Genomic DNA, 16,358 nt, shown 5'->3' with positions numbered 1-16,358 from the left:
TATTATTATTTACTTGTATAGCTTTGGAATTAATTGTGAAAAGGAGAAAGGCAAAACATTGACGTTTTTAAATGACTGCTTTATTCCTCAAAGCAGCGAAACATGAAAAAGGAAAAGTATTGCAATAAAAATGTTGAAAATAAAAATTCCACGTACTAATTGGTGTCTCTGCAGAGTGACGAGACCACTAGCGCAAAACATCGTCGATCCAAATTGAGTGTCTGGTAGTATCATGTAGGAATAAATACATGACAGGCAATATGGAAAGGTTGAAACTTTGAATGGGGGGGGGTTGTTTTGTCGTCACTCTGCAGCGCCTCCTTGTGGCAACGACGCTTAACGACGACAGCAAATATCCCCGACGCCGGCCTTATCTGTCCGGTCTCATCATGCCCGGCCTGACTGGCATCATCATGGGTCGAGGGTGACGCATCATGTGAGGTGGTCCCGGCATCATCTGCATGGGCGCTCCCATCGGCGGCCGCATTCCTGCCCGCGGACATGATGGCGGGAGTGAGTGAGATTTCAAAACGTTTAAACGACTACTTCCTAAATTAATAAAAAGGAAAAAAGTCTTACCGGGTCCGCCGGGCATCATCCCGTGTGGCGGAGGCCCCATCATGGGCATCATAGGAGGACCTGCCATGGGTGGGGTGGGCAGCATCCCTGGACGTGGCGGACCCCCTGCGTCAAACCACGACATTTTAAGTTGTTTCTTCGGCGCCACTGGAGCGGACTCCGTTAAATGGCTGAAGAAGTGTTTAACGCCGCTCTATAAGAGTTTTTGGGAGCTCAAGGTAGACCGTTGGCGTGTCGAGCAGCTCATGTACCAATTGTATTACACGGTTCTTTTATTGGCTCGTTCGACAAAACGATTTAACCCATTCATGGGCAGGGTGGCAACTTTTTGCCTTAGAGATGAAAGTCTCCCAACAGGCCACAATCAAGGAAATAAGTTATTTTTCATTTATGGTTAAGTTATATGATAAATTTACTCATTTATAATCTCATCCCAAAAATGGGACGCTGCCCACGAGAGGGTACTTCGTTTTTTTTAGTAGATCGTGCCAAAATCCAGAATCAGATTAAAAACACTTCAATATTTTGATATTCTGAAGGATATAATGCGTGAAAATCATGATGTCTTAAAAATGGCACACTGCCCACGGATGGGTTTTAAGTACCGTAATTCCCGGCCTACAGAGCGCACCTGGTTAAAAGCCTTACCCAGTACATTTGTGAAGGAAATACCATTTGGTAAGTACATACGCCGCAGTTGTGTAAAACCCGCCAGTGCCCACATTGAAACGAGATCTTTACAAAGAAAGACGGTACACAGAGTTTAACACTAGTTGCGCTAACAGTTAAAAAAAAAGCAGCACTAACAGGGCCCGACCGGTAAAAGTCACTTCCACGGCACACATATTCCACTGGTCTCACTCTTGCCTTTTCCTCTCGAGTGCACCCTTGCGGCCGTTAGAAAAAAATAAAATAAAGCAAAAATTAGCCGCATAAACCGCAGGGTTGAAAGCGTTTGGGAAAAGTCACGGCTTATAGGCCGGAAATTACGGTACGACGGCGGCTGCATCTACCCTTAACCACTTCCGGGAGCCTTGCAATATGTTCCAACCAACAATAGCAGGCTATATTAAGCTAGCTAATGTTGAAATGACCCAGATGAATGAAAATATTCACCGTCAACTTAAATCGCCACAGTGGAAACAAATATTCACAAACTGTACTTATTTGTGATACGTCTTCTTTGCAGAGACTGCAACGGTTGTGGTGGTGCGAGTAGCACAGTACCAGTCCGCCTGTGTACTGTCAACACAGCAAAACTACAAACAACCAATGAAAAAATGTTCTGTTACATTGTGTCGCTCAGCTGGTGACCAGGGCTGTCCACAAAATCTATATTTCTTCCGTAATTTGTTGTACACGGGGCGAAAAAGCCCCTCGCGGTCACTTGGTTTGAATGAACCAAGTCTGATGTGTCACAAGTTTGATTCCGTGCTAACTTACCAGGAGGGGGGGCACCCGTGAATGGCGTGGGGGGGATTTTTCCTTGCTGAAACGCAGCAGCTGTTTAAAACAAACAAACAAACAAAAAAAGGACAACTTGTATGTAGCACCTTGTTAAGTATTTGTTACAAATTTCTTTCGGGTTAACGCAATCTTTAAAACTCCGATTTGCTTACTGGTTTTATCGATCAAGCTCTGGGCCTGCTCTTCCATCCATTTTTGGTAGTAGTCCTTGACATTTTCTTTGTGTTTTCTCCCGCTGCAGTGGGTTTTCCTCACCGACGGCTGAAGAATCACAGTTAAAAATGGATTTAACAGATGTACGGGTCAGCGTTTGTTATGGAAACCGTGATGCCCCCCCCGCGCTTACCGAATCGTGGGTCAGGTAGGTGTCGCAATAGTCACAGTAAAACCTGGAGAACGATATTCCAAAGAAATAACATTCATTTTTATAAACAGTCACGGCACATTTATTTCCTGATATAATATTCTTATATTATGCCAAATTTTCACTGATTAAATCCCATTTTTTAATACGTCGTTCGGCTACAGTAAGTAGTTGCCTTGAAAACGGATTTAGACACAGTTAAGATCATTTGGTGCTAATTCCTACATGTTAAACATCATCCTGAAAACAGCACCAAATATTGTTTCTTTTAACTGGCTACAAATCTGCTCAGGTAATAAAATAAAAATATAGAAAATTAAATAAAACTGCGTTATTTCATTAAGTTCAAAAAGGAGAATTTTTGGTTCTCAATCGAATGTACTGACAAAGGAAGTTGACTAGCGTCTAACACAATCTCTATATAAATTTATAATATACTACAGCTATCCCCACCGGGTTTTAAGTCGACTCATAGCATCGAGCTACTAACGAGATATTTGTGGTTCAAGTATAACCGAGCAATAATTAAATCACGCACAAATTATTCTCAACAATTCTCTTCGCAGTGAAATTGGCTCCAGAAATTAGACGGAGCCGGAAGAAAGCTTGCGGTGTCTTAATAGAAACCCGGTCGATTCGTACCGTCGAAATTTAACGGAAACTCCACTACTAAGACATATGACCGATTGATTTATTGTTCGAAAGTTGAGGAGAAAATGTTTAGTCACCATAATCAAAAGATGAAATCGACTTACTTCGGCATGTTTCAACGGAGAAAGCGAAGTGAAGCGCCACTCCGATGTTCCCAATAAAGGTTCCCACCAGGAATGTGTCCTGCACACAATTGTTCCGACAAAAAATCCGCGGCAAGTCCGATATATAACGCAAACGTTGAACTACTGCTTAAAAACATGAAAGTGACAAATTGAAAATATATATATTTTGAACAATAAATAAAAAATAAATTGCCTTTGCAATTATCGAAGAGTTTAAATGGAGGGAAATTAACAATAAAATGGCCGTCCGTAAATTTGGCTTCGAGAGGTTGTCCAAAATGATGGAAATTAGACCTGGTTCGGGAAGACTGCCGATTAACTCTTTCGCACACTGAACACACAACATGAAGTGACGGAATATATAATTATAAAGCCGCAGTGTCAGCAAAAATCGGATATTTTTCCCTTCACGTGTCAGGTGCTTGGCTGCAAAAAGAACCTTTTTGCCAGCACGGGTGAAGAGCCAATCGCAGCAGGGCTCCAAATAGCAACAGATGACGTCATTTGCCACGACGTGATTGGCGCAGGTGACGCGCGGGGCCGTTGCAACGTCAAACTTCGTCCCCCTTGTCGTGCCATGCGCATTGACGCTTGTTGTTGTGGCGCTCGAGGAGCTTGTTATGGCTAGACGGCGAGGCCTCGGACCCGACTGAGAGAGAGAGAGACTGAGGGTTCCCCCTCACCCCACCGAGCCCGGCCACCCTCATGGAGGGCACGGACATGGACGTGGACGCGGAGCTCATGCAGAAGTTCAGCTGCATGGGTACCACGGACAAGGACGTCCTCATCACGGAGTTCCAGAGGCTGCTGGGCTTCCAGCTCAACCCCGCCGGCTGCGCCTTCTTCTTGGACATGACCAACTGGTGAGTCCGGGGGTGGAGGAAGGGGAGGAGGGCCACCACCGCACCCCCGCACCCCCACAACCCCTCTGCCGCTGGCGTGTTGTGTTGTCACGGGGAGACGGCGACTTCGCCGCATAAAACGAGCCCGCTTGGCTCACGTCGACGTGCTAATAAAATGGAGGCGAAGACACACGGCGCCGAGTTACTTTCGGTTTATTTCACGGCTCGTTCGCTGGAAACGACCTGCGGGCGGCGTCCAAGAAGCGCGCCGGGCGCGTTAAACGGAAAGTTTGGAACGTGAACAGTCGCCGAGCGGGTTCATTAAAACCCTGCGAGTCGTCGTCCGCTTGAGCTAGCCCGCGCTCGGGCTACCACTCGCTCGACGTTACGTCAGCCACGTGACGTACGCGAGGTGACGTCACCGGTCGTGACTGCTGCGATGGCGGAAAAAATACAATTTGAAAAATCTAAAAAAAAAAACCACCCAAAAAGATTCCCTTTACGTTTTGTGCCGCGAATAAAGTTTCACATTTCTAAATTAGATTTTAAAAGTGTTCGGAATAAATGCCCATGTAATACGTGTATCTCAAAGTTTCTTCACATCAATGACAAACATACCATTCGTTTTATTTATAGGAAAAATTCATGCCGTGCTGAAATAAAACTAAATGGAAGAACATTGGCACTTGTTTTGAATGAACAAATACATATTTGTATCTTGTTAGCTAAATAGAATCCTCAAGTGTAAATTTCAAAAATCATCTCCACTCTTAATTTTTAAAAAAATTGAAGTAGATCCCTCACACTGGTCCCAAACAACAAAAACAAGGTTTACGATACATTTATTATGATGTTTTCAAATTATAAAAGTCACTGATGTTAAATTTAATTGAAATTAAGTTTGCAAAATTTAGGTTTTCAACTGAGACAAGCTCAGGGTTTCAAGTTATTTGTAATCTATTATCGCTACTTTGAAACCTCAATTAGGGTTTTAAAAGTAGGGTTTCAAGCCAGGGTTAGCATTTCAAAGTGTGATTTTTAAAACCGGATTTGGGTTTGAAAGTAGTCTTTAAAACAAGGTTTAGCATTTAAAAGTAGGGTTTTATGATAGGGTTTCAAAGCAGGGTTAACAAATGAGCATTTTAAACCTGGATTGGGGTTTAAAATTAGGGTTTTCGAAGGTTTCCACCAAATCTAACAGTGAAGCATCAAATCCCTGCTAGCGTTAGCATCATCCTCACACGTTCCATCTTTTCCCCGCCACCGCCAGGAACCTCCAGGCTGCCATCGGCGCTTATTACGACTTTGAGAGTCCCAGCATCAACACGCCGTCCATGTCGTTCGTGGAAGACGTGACGATCGGCGAGGGCGAGTCGGTGCCGCCCGACACGCCCTTCACGAAGACCTGGAGGATACAGAACTCGGGTACGCCTCGCTCTTGTCGTGCTTGCGTGGCGAGCGGACTCGGATCTACGTCCGGGAGGCCAAATACATGCCAATTCCGATTCGCCCTGCTTACAAAAAAAAACATTTTTGTGGCACATTTTTGCTCAATATTTCCAGTTATGAGTACGTAATTCTTGCACAAATCAAATGTTTGGTAACCCCACGCCCCCCTTGCAATGTTTAGTCTTTTTTTTTTTTAAATTGAGAAAAATTGTTCTCAACAGTTTTCTGTTTTATGAAAAGATATATAAAGATGGGGCGGCGCAGTGCGGCAGTTGTAAAGGATTGGTCTCACAGTTCTGAAGACTGGGGTTCAAATCCCGGCCCCACCTGTGTGGAGTTTGCATGTTTTCCCCGTGCCTGCGTGGGTTTTTTCCGGGCACTCCAGTTTCCTCCCACATTCCAAAAACAAGCAACATTAATTTTACACTCTAAATTGCCCCCGAGTGTGATTGTGAGTGCAAATGGTTGTTTGTCTCTTATGTGCCCTACGATTGACTGGCAACCAGTTCAGGGTGTACCCCGCCTCCTGCCCGTTCACAGCTGGGATAGTCTCCAGCACTTCCGCAACCCTTGTGAGGATAAGCGGCTAAGAAAATGTATGGATGTATATAAAAATGTCAAACTTTAATAGTGTATGTCAGCTTCTGGGTTGCACACTGTGGCCACCAGGGGGCAGTATATTACATACATACTCGGGATGGGCGAGTGCTGAAACCAGGTATCGGTATCGGGTTGATATCAGCCTTGTTTCAAGGATCCAAGTAGTCATAAAGGCTGCAGGTACCTGCCGCCGAAGCTTAAGACAAAAAATACGTTTCTACTTGAAGAAGACAAAATGCTCAATAACCTGTCGTAATATTTGTCAGAGCATATAGAATACTGTAAATGTCTGTGATAACGTAACAATACTGTTGTTGTTAATACTGTCTGTCTACATGTGTTGCTGCAATTCTTTTTTTTTTTTTTTAAAGGATTTTTCACTAACTACCGCTTGATGTGCAATTCGCTGGCACCATCTCGCGCTCACAACTGGACTTGGGGGCGGGGGGCTAAAACATTTAGCACATAATTGATGGCACAAACCCAAACACAACAATTTTTTTTTTTTTTGTGGTTTTTAATTGAAGTCAAGTGGGAGTCACTCACTGCAAAGTGAGCCGGCGCCTCACATTTGTGAACATTCTGTGAAGGTCTTCCCACACTGCTGCAGGCGCAGAGTCATGGCCGGCGGGCGTCTGCCTCAAGTACATCGGCGGCGACCAGTTCGGCCACGTCAACACGGTGATCGTGAAGTCTCTGGAGCCCCGGGAAGTGGCCGACGTCAGCGTGCAGATGAGAAGTCCCGCCTCGCCCGGCATGTACCAGGGCCAGTGGAGGATGTGTACCGCCAGCGGCTTGTTCTACGGAGGTGCGGTGCGGTGGAAAGGCATTTTCAAATAAATGAGTTATTCATTATTGTTTTTGGGGAAAAAAAAAAGGCTGTATTATGCTTCAAACGAGGGTTGGGGTTTAAAAGGAAGGTTTCTAAACTTGGATTACGGATTCCATCGCTGGTTAGGGTTTAAAATGACAGTTTCAAGCCAGGGATTTGAGTCCGGGGTCTTAGACAGGTCTCAATTTAGGATTGCAGTTTCAAACAAGCCGTTCCAAAGTAGGTTTCATTTTGAGACTTTATTAGCCCTGGTGGTATGTTTCAGATGCAGCATTAGCAGCTCTACACAATACTTGCTAAGTACTAACCCGGTTGATGGCATTGTCATCATACAAGTGGCATAACGACATGCATGTGTGCTCGTCGTTTGCGGCCAGACGTGATCTGGGTGATCCTGAGCGTGGAGGTGGGCGGCCTCCTGGGCGTCACGCAGCAGCTGTCGTCCTTCGAGACCGAGTTCAACACGCAGCCTCAGCGCGACGTGCAGGACGACTTCAACCCTTTCGCTTCGCCGCACAAGAACAAGCGAGACGGCGGCGGCGAAGGCGACGGCGAGAGCACGCCGTCTCAAAATAACGCCGCCAACAGGGCGGCGAACGGCATGCGGGCCAATCTGACGCCGGTGCCGCGCGGACAGGTACGCTTTGAGCAGTGTCTTATAAACGTATTTGTTGGTTTTACAATTTATTCCCAATACTGTATACAGTGGTACCTCGGTTTTTGAACGTCTGTTTTCGTACAAATTGGTTTTCGAACGAAAGTTTTGAGATTTGTTTTTTTTTTTGCTTCCGTTTTCGAACGAAAATCGATACTCCCAACGCCACGACGATTTGTTATTGTGAATTCGGACGCACCCCCGAAACAAACCGGAAAAGACGTAACGTGCGGGACGCAACCAGTTGATCCACTTCACGGGACGTGTGTCCCGGTTCGTCTTTTTGAGCAATATTAAACCCCAATCATGGCTCAAAAGAAGGCAAGTCGAACTGCTGGGGCTGAAAAAAGGAAAGTGGTGCGTAAAACTGTCGACTTTAAAAAGAATTTGATAGCCAACACGAATCTGGCGTGCGTGTTTCTGAGCTATCGCGGGATTACGGCATGGTGAAATTGACGATCAGCACCATTCTGAAACACAAGGATGCCCCCAAAGCAAGTGATGCTGCTAAAGGAGCAACCGTGTTGAGCAAGCAGAGGCCACAGATCTTGGAGGAAGTCAAAAATTTGCTTCTTATTTTCATAAACGAGCCACAGTTTGAGCATTTGAAACAGTTGAGTGTTTAGCATTGCTTTTTTCTTTTGTTCCAAGTTGCAAGTTAATTTTTTTGTATGTTACTTTCTGTGTAAATAAAAAAACAATTTGTCTTTGTTTTTTGTTTGTTTAAAGTTATTCTGCACTTTTGTTGATTTTAAAAAAAAAAGGTTTACAAGGCTGGGGGCCGAGTCGCTACAGATACGGCAGTGCACTCCCAGCCTAGCATATTCTACTACTAAAGCATACATTTGAAGCAAAAAATACATATATTTCTTAAATGATTTGATTATATAAAGTATTTAAACTATACATGTATTTCTACTATGCAGTTTATTATCAGGAAAAGCTAAAAAAAATAAATATATTGAAAAATGAAATAATGTGTTCTGAGCCTAAAAAAAACCCCACTTTTTTTTAGGCTGGGAACACATTATTTCATTTTCCATTAATTGTCATGGGAAAACGCGCTTCGGATTTCGAACATTTCACTTCTGGACCGGCCTTCTGGAACGGATTGTGGTCGAGAACCGAGGCACTACTGTACAACTTTTTCTCAACATGACTTTTAAAAATAAATCTTTAAAATCTCTATAAGGTATACTACTAAAAAAAAAAATGTACAAAATTCACATTTTTCCCCCCAAATACTTTTTTTTTTTAAATTGAAAATAATACCCTGTAATTTTCTTCCAATATATTTTTCTCACACTGTAAACCTTCATTTATTTCTCTAAAAGCATATCCATAAACACTCGGGTTCAGGAACGGATAAATGTGGTTTCCATTCATTTCAATGGGGAAAGCTGATTTGCGATGGCGATCGTGTTTGTCTGCTTATTTGTTTTCAGGGTGTTCACGGACCGTACCCCTTCGGACAGAGCTAGAATGGCCCTCACCTCTCGGAGTCCTCACAGGGGAGCGCGGAGGAACTGTTGTTTTCTAACGACTCTCCACAAATGCCCCCTGAGCACGCGGACGGCGGCGGCCGGGCGGGGCCGGAGCGGCGACCAATTTTCTCGCCCGCATGTGCGAACGCTTTCTTTCTATTCCCCCTTCCACCCCCAAGCATCTGGGTCATCTGTTCACCACACACACCGGCCGTCGCCCGGACGTCTTGACAAAACGTCGGCCTTAAAAAGTCCGCACGTCCGTTCACCTGGATTCCCCGTCGCGCTCGCGTATCCGATTACTTCAAGGCTTACCTTACTCCGTCACACTGGTCGTCTTAACACCCCCCCCCCCCCCGCTTAGACAAACCATCCCAAAGACAGCGGCCGCACAGGGGGCCACGCTACGACTTCACGGGATAAAGTGAGCGAGAGAGTGTGTGGTTGTTTGTTTTGAGGGTGGGCTTTCAAAAGCGTGCAGACAAAATGAGAAAGGGTTGAAAAAGCCATGAGGAAAGAAAAACAAAACTATTTCGCCTGGTGAGTGGTTGTATTTTTCCACGTCTGCGCGTTTCAGTTCCGTGTTTGCGAGTCGCTTTCGGTCGACAAAAGGTCGCGCGCTTGCGTTCGTTTGCCGTTTGTCGATTTGCCCCGAATCCGCTGACGAAATCACCCACGTTATTTATTTGTATTCCGGGTCAGCGGGTGGTGCTAGAAATCAAACTCAAATCTCAAGCGTGTGCGTGTGTGAATGAATGAATGAATGAGTGAGTGAATCCAAGGAAAAGTTGACACTGATTCTGCTTTGAGGGAGAATTTGGGCACTGATGTTCTGTTCCTGCTGTTTGCACAAACAAGAAATTGGATGAAGTTTGTTGTTCAATTTTTTTTCTTTTTTTTGGGGGGAGGGGAGAGGGCGGGGCTTGTCGTGGAACGTGGTGCATCTTCATCTTCCGTCGTTCCCCCAGCCCCGAATTAAGATTTGTTTCACTCACAGCTTTAAGATTTTTAAAATACGCACCAAATGTTTTTTTTTTTTTTTCATGGAAGCGACTTTTATCATTAGTATGACAGACGGAAGCTTTGAAAGTGTGTTTTGGAATGGAGAATAAAATGGGAAAAGTCAGCGTGCTGCTGTGAGAGGTTGTTTCTTGTCCCCTAGTGTTGTTTTTTCAGCTTTCATCTGAAACCGTAGCTTTCCCTTGCCCCCCCCCCCCCGGTGCCAGGCCCGGAGGTGGGGCCTGCACCCGTGGGGCTCGGTCTGGCACACCCCGAAAGGGTAACGTGGGTCCCCCTTCCCATGGGCTCACCACCTGTGTGAGGGGCCGTAGGGGTCGGGTGCAATGTGAGCTGGGCGGTGGGCAAAGGCGGGGACCTCGGCGATCCCATCCCCGACTACAGAAACTACCTCTAGGGATGTGGAATGTAACCCCTTTGGCAGGGAAGGACCCTGAGTTGGTGCGTGAGGTCGAGAAGTTCCGACTAGATGTAGTCGGACTCGCCTCTACGCACCGCCTGGGCTCTGGCACCACTACTCTTGAGAGGGGTCGGACTCTGTTCCACTTTGGAGTTTCCCACGGCGAGAGACGCCGAGCAGGTGTGGGGATACTTATTGCCCCCCGGCTCGGGGCCTGTACGTTGGGGTTTACCCCGGTGGATGAGAGAGTGGCGTCCCTCCGCCTGCAGGTAGGGGGACTGGTCCTGACTGTTGGTTGTGCTTAAGCACCAAACAGCAGCTCCGTCAGGAAGTCAAGTCTCTGAATCAGGAGGACCAATGTGGTTTTCGTCCTGGCCGTGGAACGATGGACCAGCTCTGCACCCTCGGCATGGTCATCAAGGGTGCATGGGAGTTCGCCCAACCAGTCTACATGTGTTTTGTGGACTGTGTCCCTCAGGGGGTCCTGTGGGGTGTTCTCCGGGAGTATGGGGTACCAAACCCCCTGATACGAGCCGTTTGGTCCCAGTACGACCGCTGTCAAGAGTTTCGTCCGCGTTGCCGGCAATAAGTCGGACTCGTTTCCGGTGAGAGTTGGACTCCGCCAAGGGTGCCTTTTGTCACCGATTTTATACATAACTTTTATGGACAATTTCTAGGCGTAGAGGGTGTCCGCTTTGGTGGCCTCAGCGTCGCATCTCTGCTCTTTGCAGATGATGTGGTTCTGTTGGCTTCATCAAGCCGTGATCTCCAGCACTCACTGGAGCGGTTCGCGGCCGGGATGAGAATCAGCACCTCCAAATCCGAGACTACGGGCCTCAGTCGGAAAAGGGTGGTGTACCCTCTCCAGGTCGGGGATGAGATCCTTCCCCAAGTGGAGTAATTCAAGTGTCTTGGGGTCTTGTTCACGAGTGAGGGAAGAATGGAGCGGGAGATCGACAGACGTCTGCAGTGATGCGGACTTTGTATCGGTCTGTTGTGGTAAAGAGGGAGCTAAGTCGAAAGGCGAAGTTCTCAATTTACCAATCGATCTACGTTCCTATCCTCACCTATGGGCATGAGCTGTGGGTCCTGACCCAAAGAACAAGATCCTGGATACAAGCGGCCGAAATGAGTTTCCTCTGCAGGGTGTCCGGGCTCTCCCTTAGAGATAGTGTGAGAAGCTCGGTCATCCGGGAGGGGCTCAGTGTCGAGCCGCTGCTCCTCCGCATTGAGAGGAGCCAGATGAGGTGGCTGGGGGCATCTGGTCCGAATGCCCCCTGGACGCCTACCTGATGGGGTGTTCCCGGCATGTGCCCAGAGAAAACCCACACAGGTAGGAGGAGAACATGCAAACTCCACACAGGGAGGGCTGGGATCGAACCATGGTCCTCAGAACTGTGAGGCCAACGCTTTACCAGCTGCGTCACCGTGCCAGGAGAAAAGAATATTACATGTAAAATAGTACACACAAGATTCCCCTCACCGCCCAAAATGCTTTTACTACCTGGAAATATGATTTATTTATGCATACTTATATATTAAAAAAAATTCTTGACAGTATACCCCAAAAAAGTTATCTGAAATTGCCCTTTTTTTTCTAAATTACTAACACTTGTTTATTTGAAACTTTCTGAAAAGGTATTTTTCTCAAATAAATGTGGCCTTTTTTTTAAATATCTCAAATTGAGAAATATGAAACATTTATCACCAAAATCTTGTATAGGATAGGGGTGTGTAGACTTGTTAGAGCTACTGCCTATTCCTTTTTTTTTTTTCTTTTTGAAAATATAAATTTAGCCAACTCCTCCTTTTACGAGCTGCGGCTGTTTTGTCAGAAAAAAAACATTATATAATCGTAACCCAATAATAATCATTTATTAATTCAGCATCCTTTAAAGTTATTTGTAAATGTTAGAATAGATTACTTTAATATTTTCTTATGCAAGTGTATCTAAAAAAATGTTTCCAGTACGTGGATAGATGACATTAGGCAGAAAACAATCCGTTCATGAGGTGTTTAAACTAAAAGGTGTGGCTGAATACACACGCGTGTACAAATATTGATTTTTTTTTATCATTTAAATTTTTTTTTAAGTCCATAAGATTCAGTGATATCGCATCTGCCTCACACCTTTCATTGGTACTCAATCGCGCTTCACGCCGTGTTTGACAAGTGCTGTCAAGGCAAACGGAAAGCATGTCAGCACTGAGCGTATCACGTGAAAATATCAAAAAAAAAATATATATCAGGGGGTGAAATTGTGGCGATGATATCATGCAAAACGGGTTTCTCCCGGAGGCCAACTGAAATGTGTTATTTAGAAATCACTGATCTTAATCTCAACCCGCATCAACGCGCACACAAGTGAGTGACTGCTTAGATAGAAGTGTTGCCAAATTAAAAAAAAAAAAAAAAAATGAAGAGGGGGGGGGGCATGGGTAACGCATATATATATATATTTTTTAATTTCAGTTCTGTCAGTTGAATGGAAAGGTTTGCATGAGTTAGTTGGGAGTGCAGGGGGTGGGGGGGGGGGGGTGAAGGTGACAGGAAGGAAGTGACATCTGCTTGACGGGCGAGCTCCTGGCACTCGGCAGCGTGGCGGGAAAACGGTCATGTGGCTTTTAGCGGCCAGGAAGGAGGCCGTCGGGGGCCGCGGGCATCATAAAAACATTTCCTAAGAACGCAGAAGATGCTGCAAACGTATAGCCCTCATTCCATCTTAAAAATAAGTTTGTTTTTTTTTTCCTTGAAATATATGACATTTGTCTATATTTCTTTTTAGAAACTATGTATTTTTTCTCAAGGAAAAACAAATCCCTAAAAAAATGAATGTATAGTGGTACACACGCCTGCCTTTGGTGCGCTCAGTGATGGCGTCGATATCCGCCCTGCGACAGACTGGCGACCAGTTCAGGGTGTAGTCCGCCCTTCGCCTGAAGCGAGCTGGGATAGGCTCCTGCTTTCCCGCAACCCTTGTGAGGATAAGCGGCTTGGATAATGACATGACTGTACTTGGAATATACATTTTTCCTCAAAAATATTAAACAGGGCAAACATTTCCCCCCCACATAGTATAAAACTTGAAAATCCAAAATATATTAAAAAATACAAAAATATGACTATTTCATCAAGCATCATTGAAAAGATATACTGTAGAAAAAGACTCATTTTATTCCCCAAGCACTCAAAAATACATGATTTTCCTGAAAATCCAAAACAATTCTATAAAACATTTGTTCTCAAGAAATTTTTCTTACTTCTTAATGTACATTGTTAAAATATATACTTTTTTCTTCAAAATATATATTTATTTTTTTTTTGTAATTTGAAATGTGACAATTTCCCTGGAATCTTTTTCTAAAATCGTACAACTTTTGCTGTCAATAATATTCCATCCATCCATTTTTGCTTTTTTTTTTTTTTTCCATTTTGCCGCTTATCCCCACGAGGGTCGCAGGGAGTGCTGGAGCCTGTCCCAGGTGTCAACGAGCACGAGGCGGGGTACACACTGAACTGGTTGCCGGCCAATCGCAGGGCAGACGTTGAGACAAACAGTCGCACTCACAATCACACCTAGGGGCAATTTAGAGGGTCCAATTAACTTTGAATGTTTGTGGGATGGTGGCATGGTGGATCACCTGGTAAAGGGTTGGCCTCACAGTTCTGAGGTAACGGGTTCAATCCCGGACTCGCCTGTGTGGAGTTTGTATGTTCCCCCCGTGCCTGCGTGGGTTTCCTCCCACATCCCAAAAACATGCAACATTAATTGGACACTAAATTGCCCCAAGGTGCGATTGTGAGTGCGTCTGTCGTCTGTCTCTATGTGCCCTGCGATTGGCTGGCGAACAGTTCAGCGTGCTCGTTGACAGCTGGGATTGGCGCCAGCGCTCCCCGTGACCCTCGTGAGGATAAGCGGTAAAGAAAACGGATGGATGGATGTTTTTGGGATGCGGGAGGAAACCGGAGTACCCGGAGAAAACCAACCCACACAAGCACGAGGAGAACAGGCAAACTTACTTTGACTTAATAGCTTACAGCATCGTACAGCACTGTCCAAACAAAGTCATTGATTTCCGGAGCGATAAACATATTTCAAAATTTGCCATTGTGGACTCAACTTTACCAAATGTCTTGACCTTTGACCTCGCGCCAAATCACCATTGCCTCAAGGTGCAAGGGATGCTTGCCGAGCGGACCCTTGTTGACACAGGGGCCACCTGCAGTTGACGATGACTCACCCGCGTTGACGTTAACTCGAATTAGCCGGCCGGCGCTCGGGCGTGACGTTGTTGTTTGGCGTCCAAAAGAAATTTCACACGCCGCTCAAAGAAACTGCCATGCAAATGACTAAAGCCCAAAGCTAACATGCTAGCTTGCCAATCCCTCGGAATTTTTTTTTTTCTCCATCTTTTTTGATTTATATCCACTGTCCTCAGAGGGAAAAAAAAAAAAAAATACATGCAAATATATTTTGGTATTTCGTATGAGCGGGTAACACCTGTTGTAATATTTGTGTTTGTTCCGAGGGAGAGTTCGTCTTTGTTGCTGGGCCGCTATACCGGTTGCTAGGCAGAAATCGTGAATCGGTTGTGATTCACAAAGCCCATTTCTAATAATTGGCAATATGAGACACGGTAAGGATCATTTCACTCATCACTTAACTTGTCAACGCAAGGTTTTTTTTTTTTTTTTTTTTTCAGTTTTACCCCCCCACCCTCAAAAACTGTATTTTGTTTTCTCAAAAGTGTTTGATTGTTCCGCCACCCCACAAATACAAACTTCTTTTATAAAATATACACATTTTTATTTATCTCAAATAGATAAAGGTATATAATGATAATGATATACCGTATATCCATCCATCCATTTTCTTAGTCGCTTATCCTCACGAGGGTCGCGGGGAGTGGGGAGTTTTCACATCTACTATAAGGGCCTCTGTAAACTGCAGTAACAGTCTTTTTTTTGTTGTGCTGTCCATCTACATGTGTTGCTGCGTCTTTTGTGTCGAAATATTGGTCACCAAAAGGATTAAAACAAAGCTATTCCTTGGCACGTCTATGGCATTTTGCTTCTTGTAGAGTAAGTTGAGTTCACTCTCATGCAACACTCGCGTCTTGAATTTTGTTTACGAAAAAAAAAAGGCGCAGAAGAACAGCTCGTACCTCGAATATCAAGGGACAACTGCTTTGAAGTTTGGACGACTTTTTAGCCCCTATCCCAGCTGTCGCCGGGCAGGGTACGCCCTGAACTGGTCGCCGGCCGATCGCAGGGCACATAGAGGCAAACAGCCACGCTCACAATCACACCGAGGGGCAATTTGTGTCCAATTAATGTTGTATGTTTTTTGGGATGTGGGAGAAAACCCGTGCAGGCACCGGGAGAACATGCAAACTCCACACAAGTGGGACCGGGATCGAACCCGGGTCCTCAGAGCCGTGAGACCAGCGCTTTACCAGCTGCTCCGCCGTGCCGCCCCACGTCCAACCATCCATTTTCTTCACCGCTTATCCTCACGATGGTCGCGGGGAGCGCTGGAGCCTATCCCAGCTGTCAACGGGCAGGAGGCGGGGCACACCCTGTGCTGGTTTCCAGCCAATCGCAGGGCACATGGAGACAGAGAACAGCCGCACCCACAATCACACCTAGGGGCAATTTAGAGTATCCAATTAATGTTGCATGTTTTTGGAAAGTGGGAGGAACCCGGAGTGATGGAGGAAACCCACGCAGGCACGGGGAGAACATGCGAACTCCACACGGGCGGGTCCGGGCTCGAACCCGGGTCCTCAGAGCTGTGAGGCCAGCGCTTTACCAGCTGATCCACCTTTCCGCCCCTCATCATATCATGAATATATAACGTGAAAACACAATAATAGTGTAAAAAGTTGGTTG

At 45.5% G+C, this 16,358-nt stretch overlaps 2 protein-coding genes across 2 annotated transcripts; one reads left to right on the top strand and one right to left on the bottom strand.

Moving 5' to 3' along the window:
- Positions 1–58: 58 nt before the first annotated feature.
- snrpc (small nuclear ribonucleoprotein polypeptide C) lies at positions 59–3,264 on the bottom strand. The gene is made up of 6 exons (XM_061833632.1): positions 3,166–3,264; positions 2,393–2,435; positions 2,199–2,307; positions 2,023–2,082; positions 580–684; positions 59–489 (listed from the first exon to the last, which is right to left on the bottom strand). The coding sequence occupies exons 1-6, from the start codon at positions 3,171–3,173 to the stop codon at positions 371–373; spliced, it is 444 nt and encodes a 147-aa protein (XP_061689616.1). The 5' UTR covers positions 3,174–3,264; the 3' UTR covers positions 59–370.
- Positions 3,265–3,673: 409 nt separating this feature from the next.
- On the top strand, positions 3,674–10,163 carry ilrun (inflammation and lipid regulator with UBA-like and NBR1-like domains). Its single transcript, XM_061833628.1, has 5 exons — positions 3,674–4,049; positions 5,299–5,453; positions 6,688–6,885; positions 7,287–7,546; positions 9,010–10,163. The coding sequence occupies exons 1-5, from the start codon at positions 3,892–3,894 to the stop codon at positions 9,043–9,045; spliced, it is 807 nt and encodes a 268-aa protein (XP_061689612.1). The 5' UTR covers positions 3,674–3,891; the 3' UTR covers positions 9,046–10,163.
- Positions 10,164–16,358: the final 6,195 nt, after the last annotated feature.

The sequence above is a fragment of the Syngnathoides biaculeatus genome, chromosome 10, assembly GCF_019802595.1.
Source record: "Syngnathoides biaculeatus isolate LvHL_M chromosome 10, ASM1980259v1, whole genome shotgun sequence".
Classification (NCBI taxonomy): domain Eukaryota; kingdom Metazoa; phylum Chordata; class Actinopteri; order Syngnathiformes; family Syngnathidae; genus Syngnathoides; species Syngnathoides biaculeatus.
Note: the sequence above shows the minus strand (reverse complement) of the source record. Positions and strands in the feature narration are given on the sequence as shown.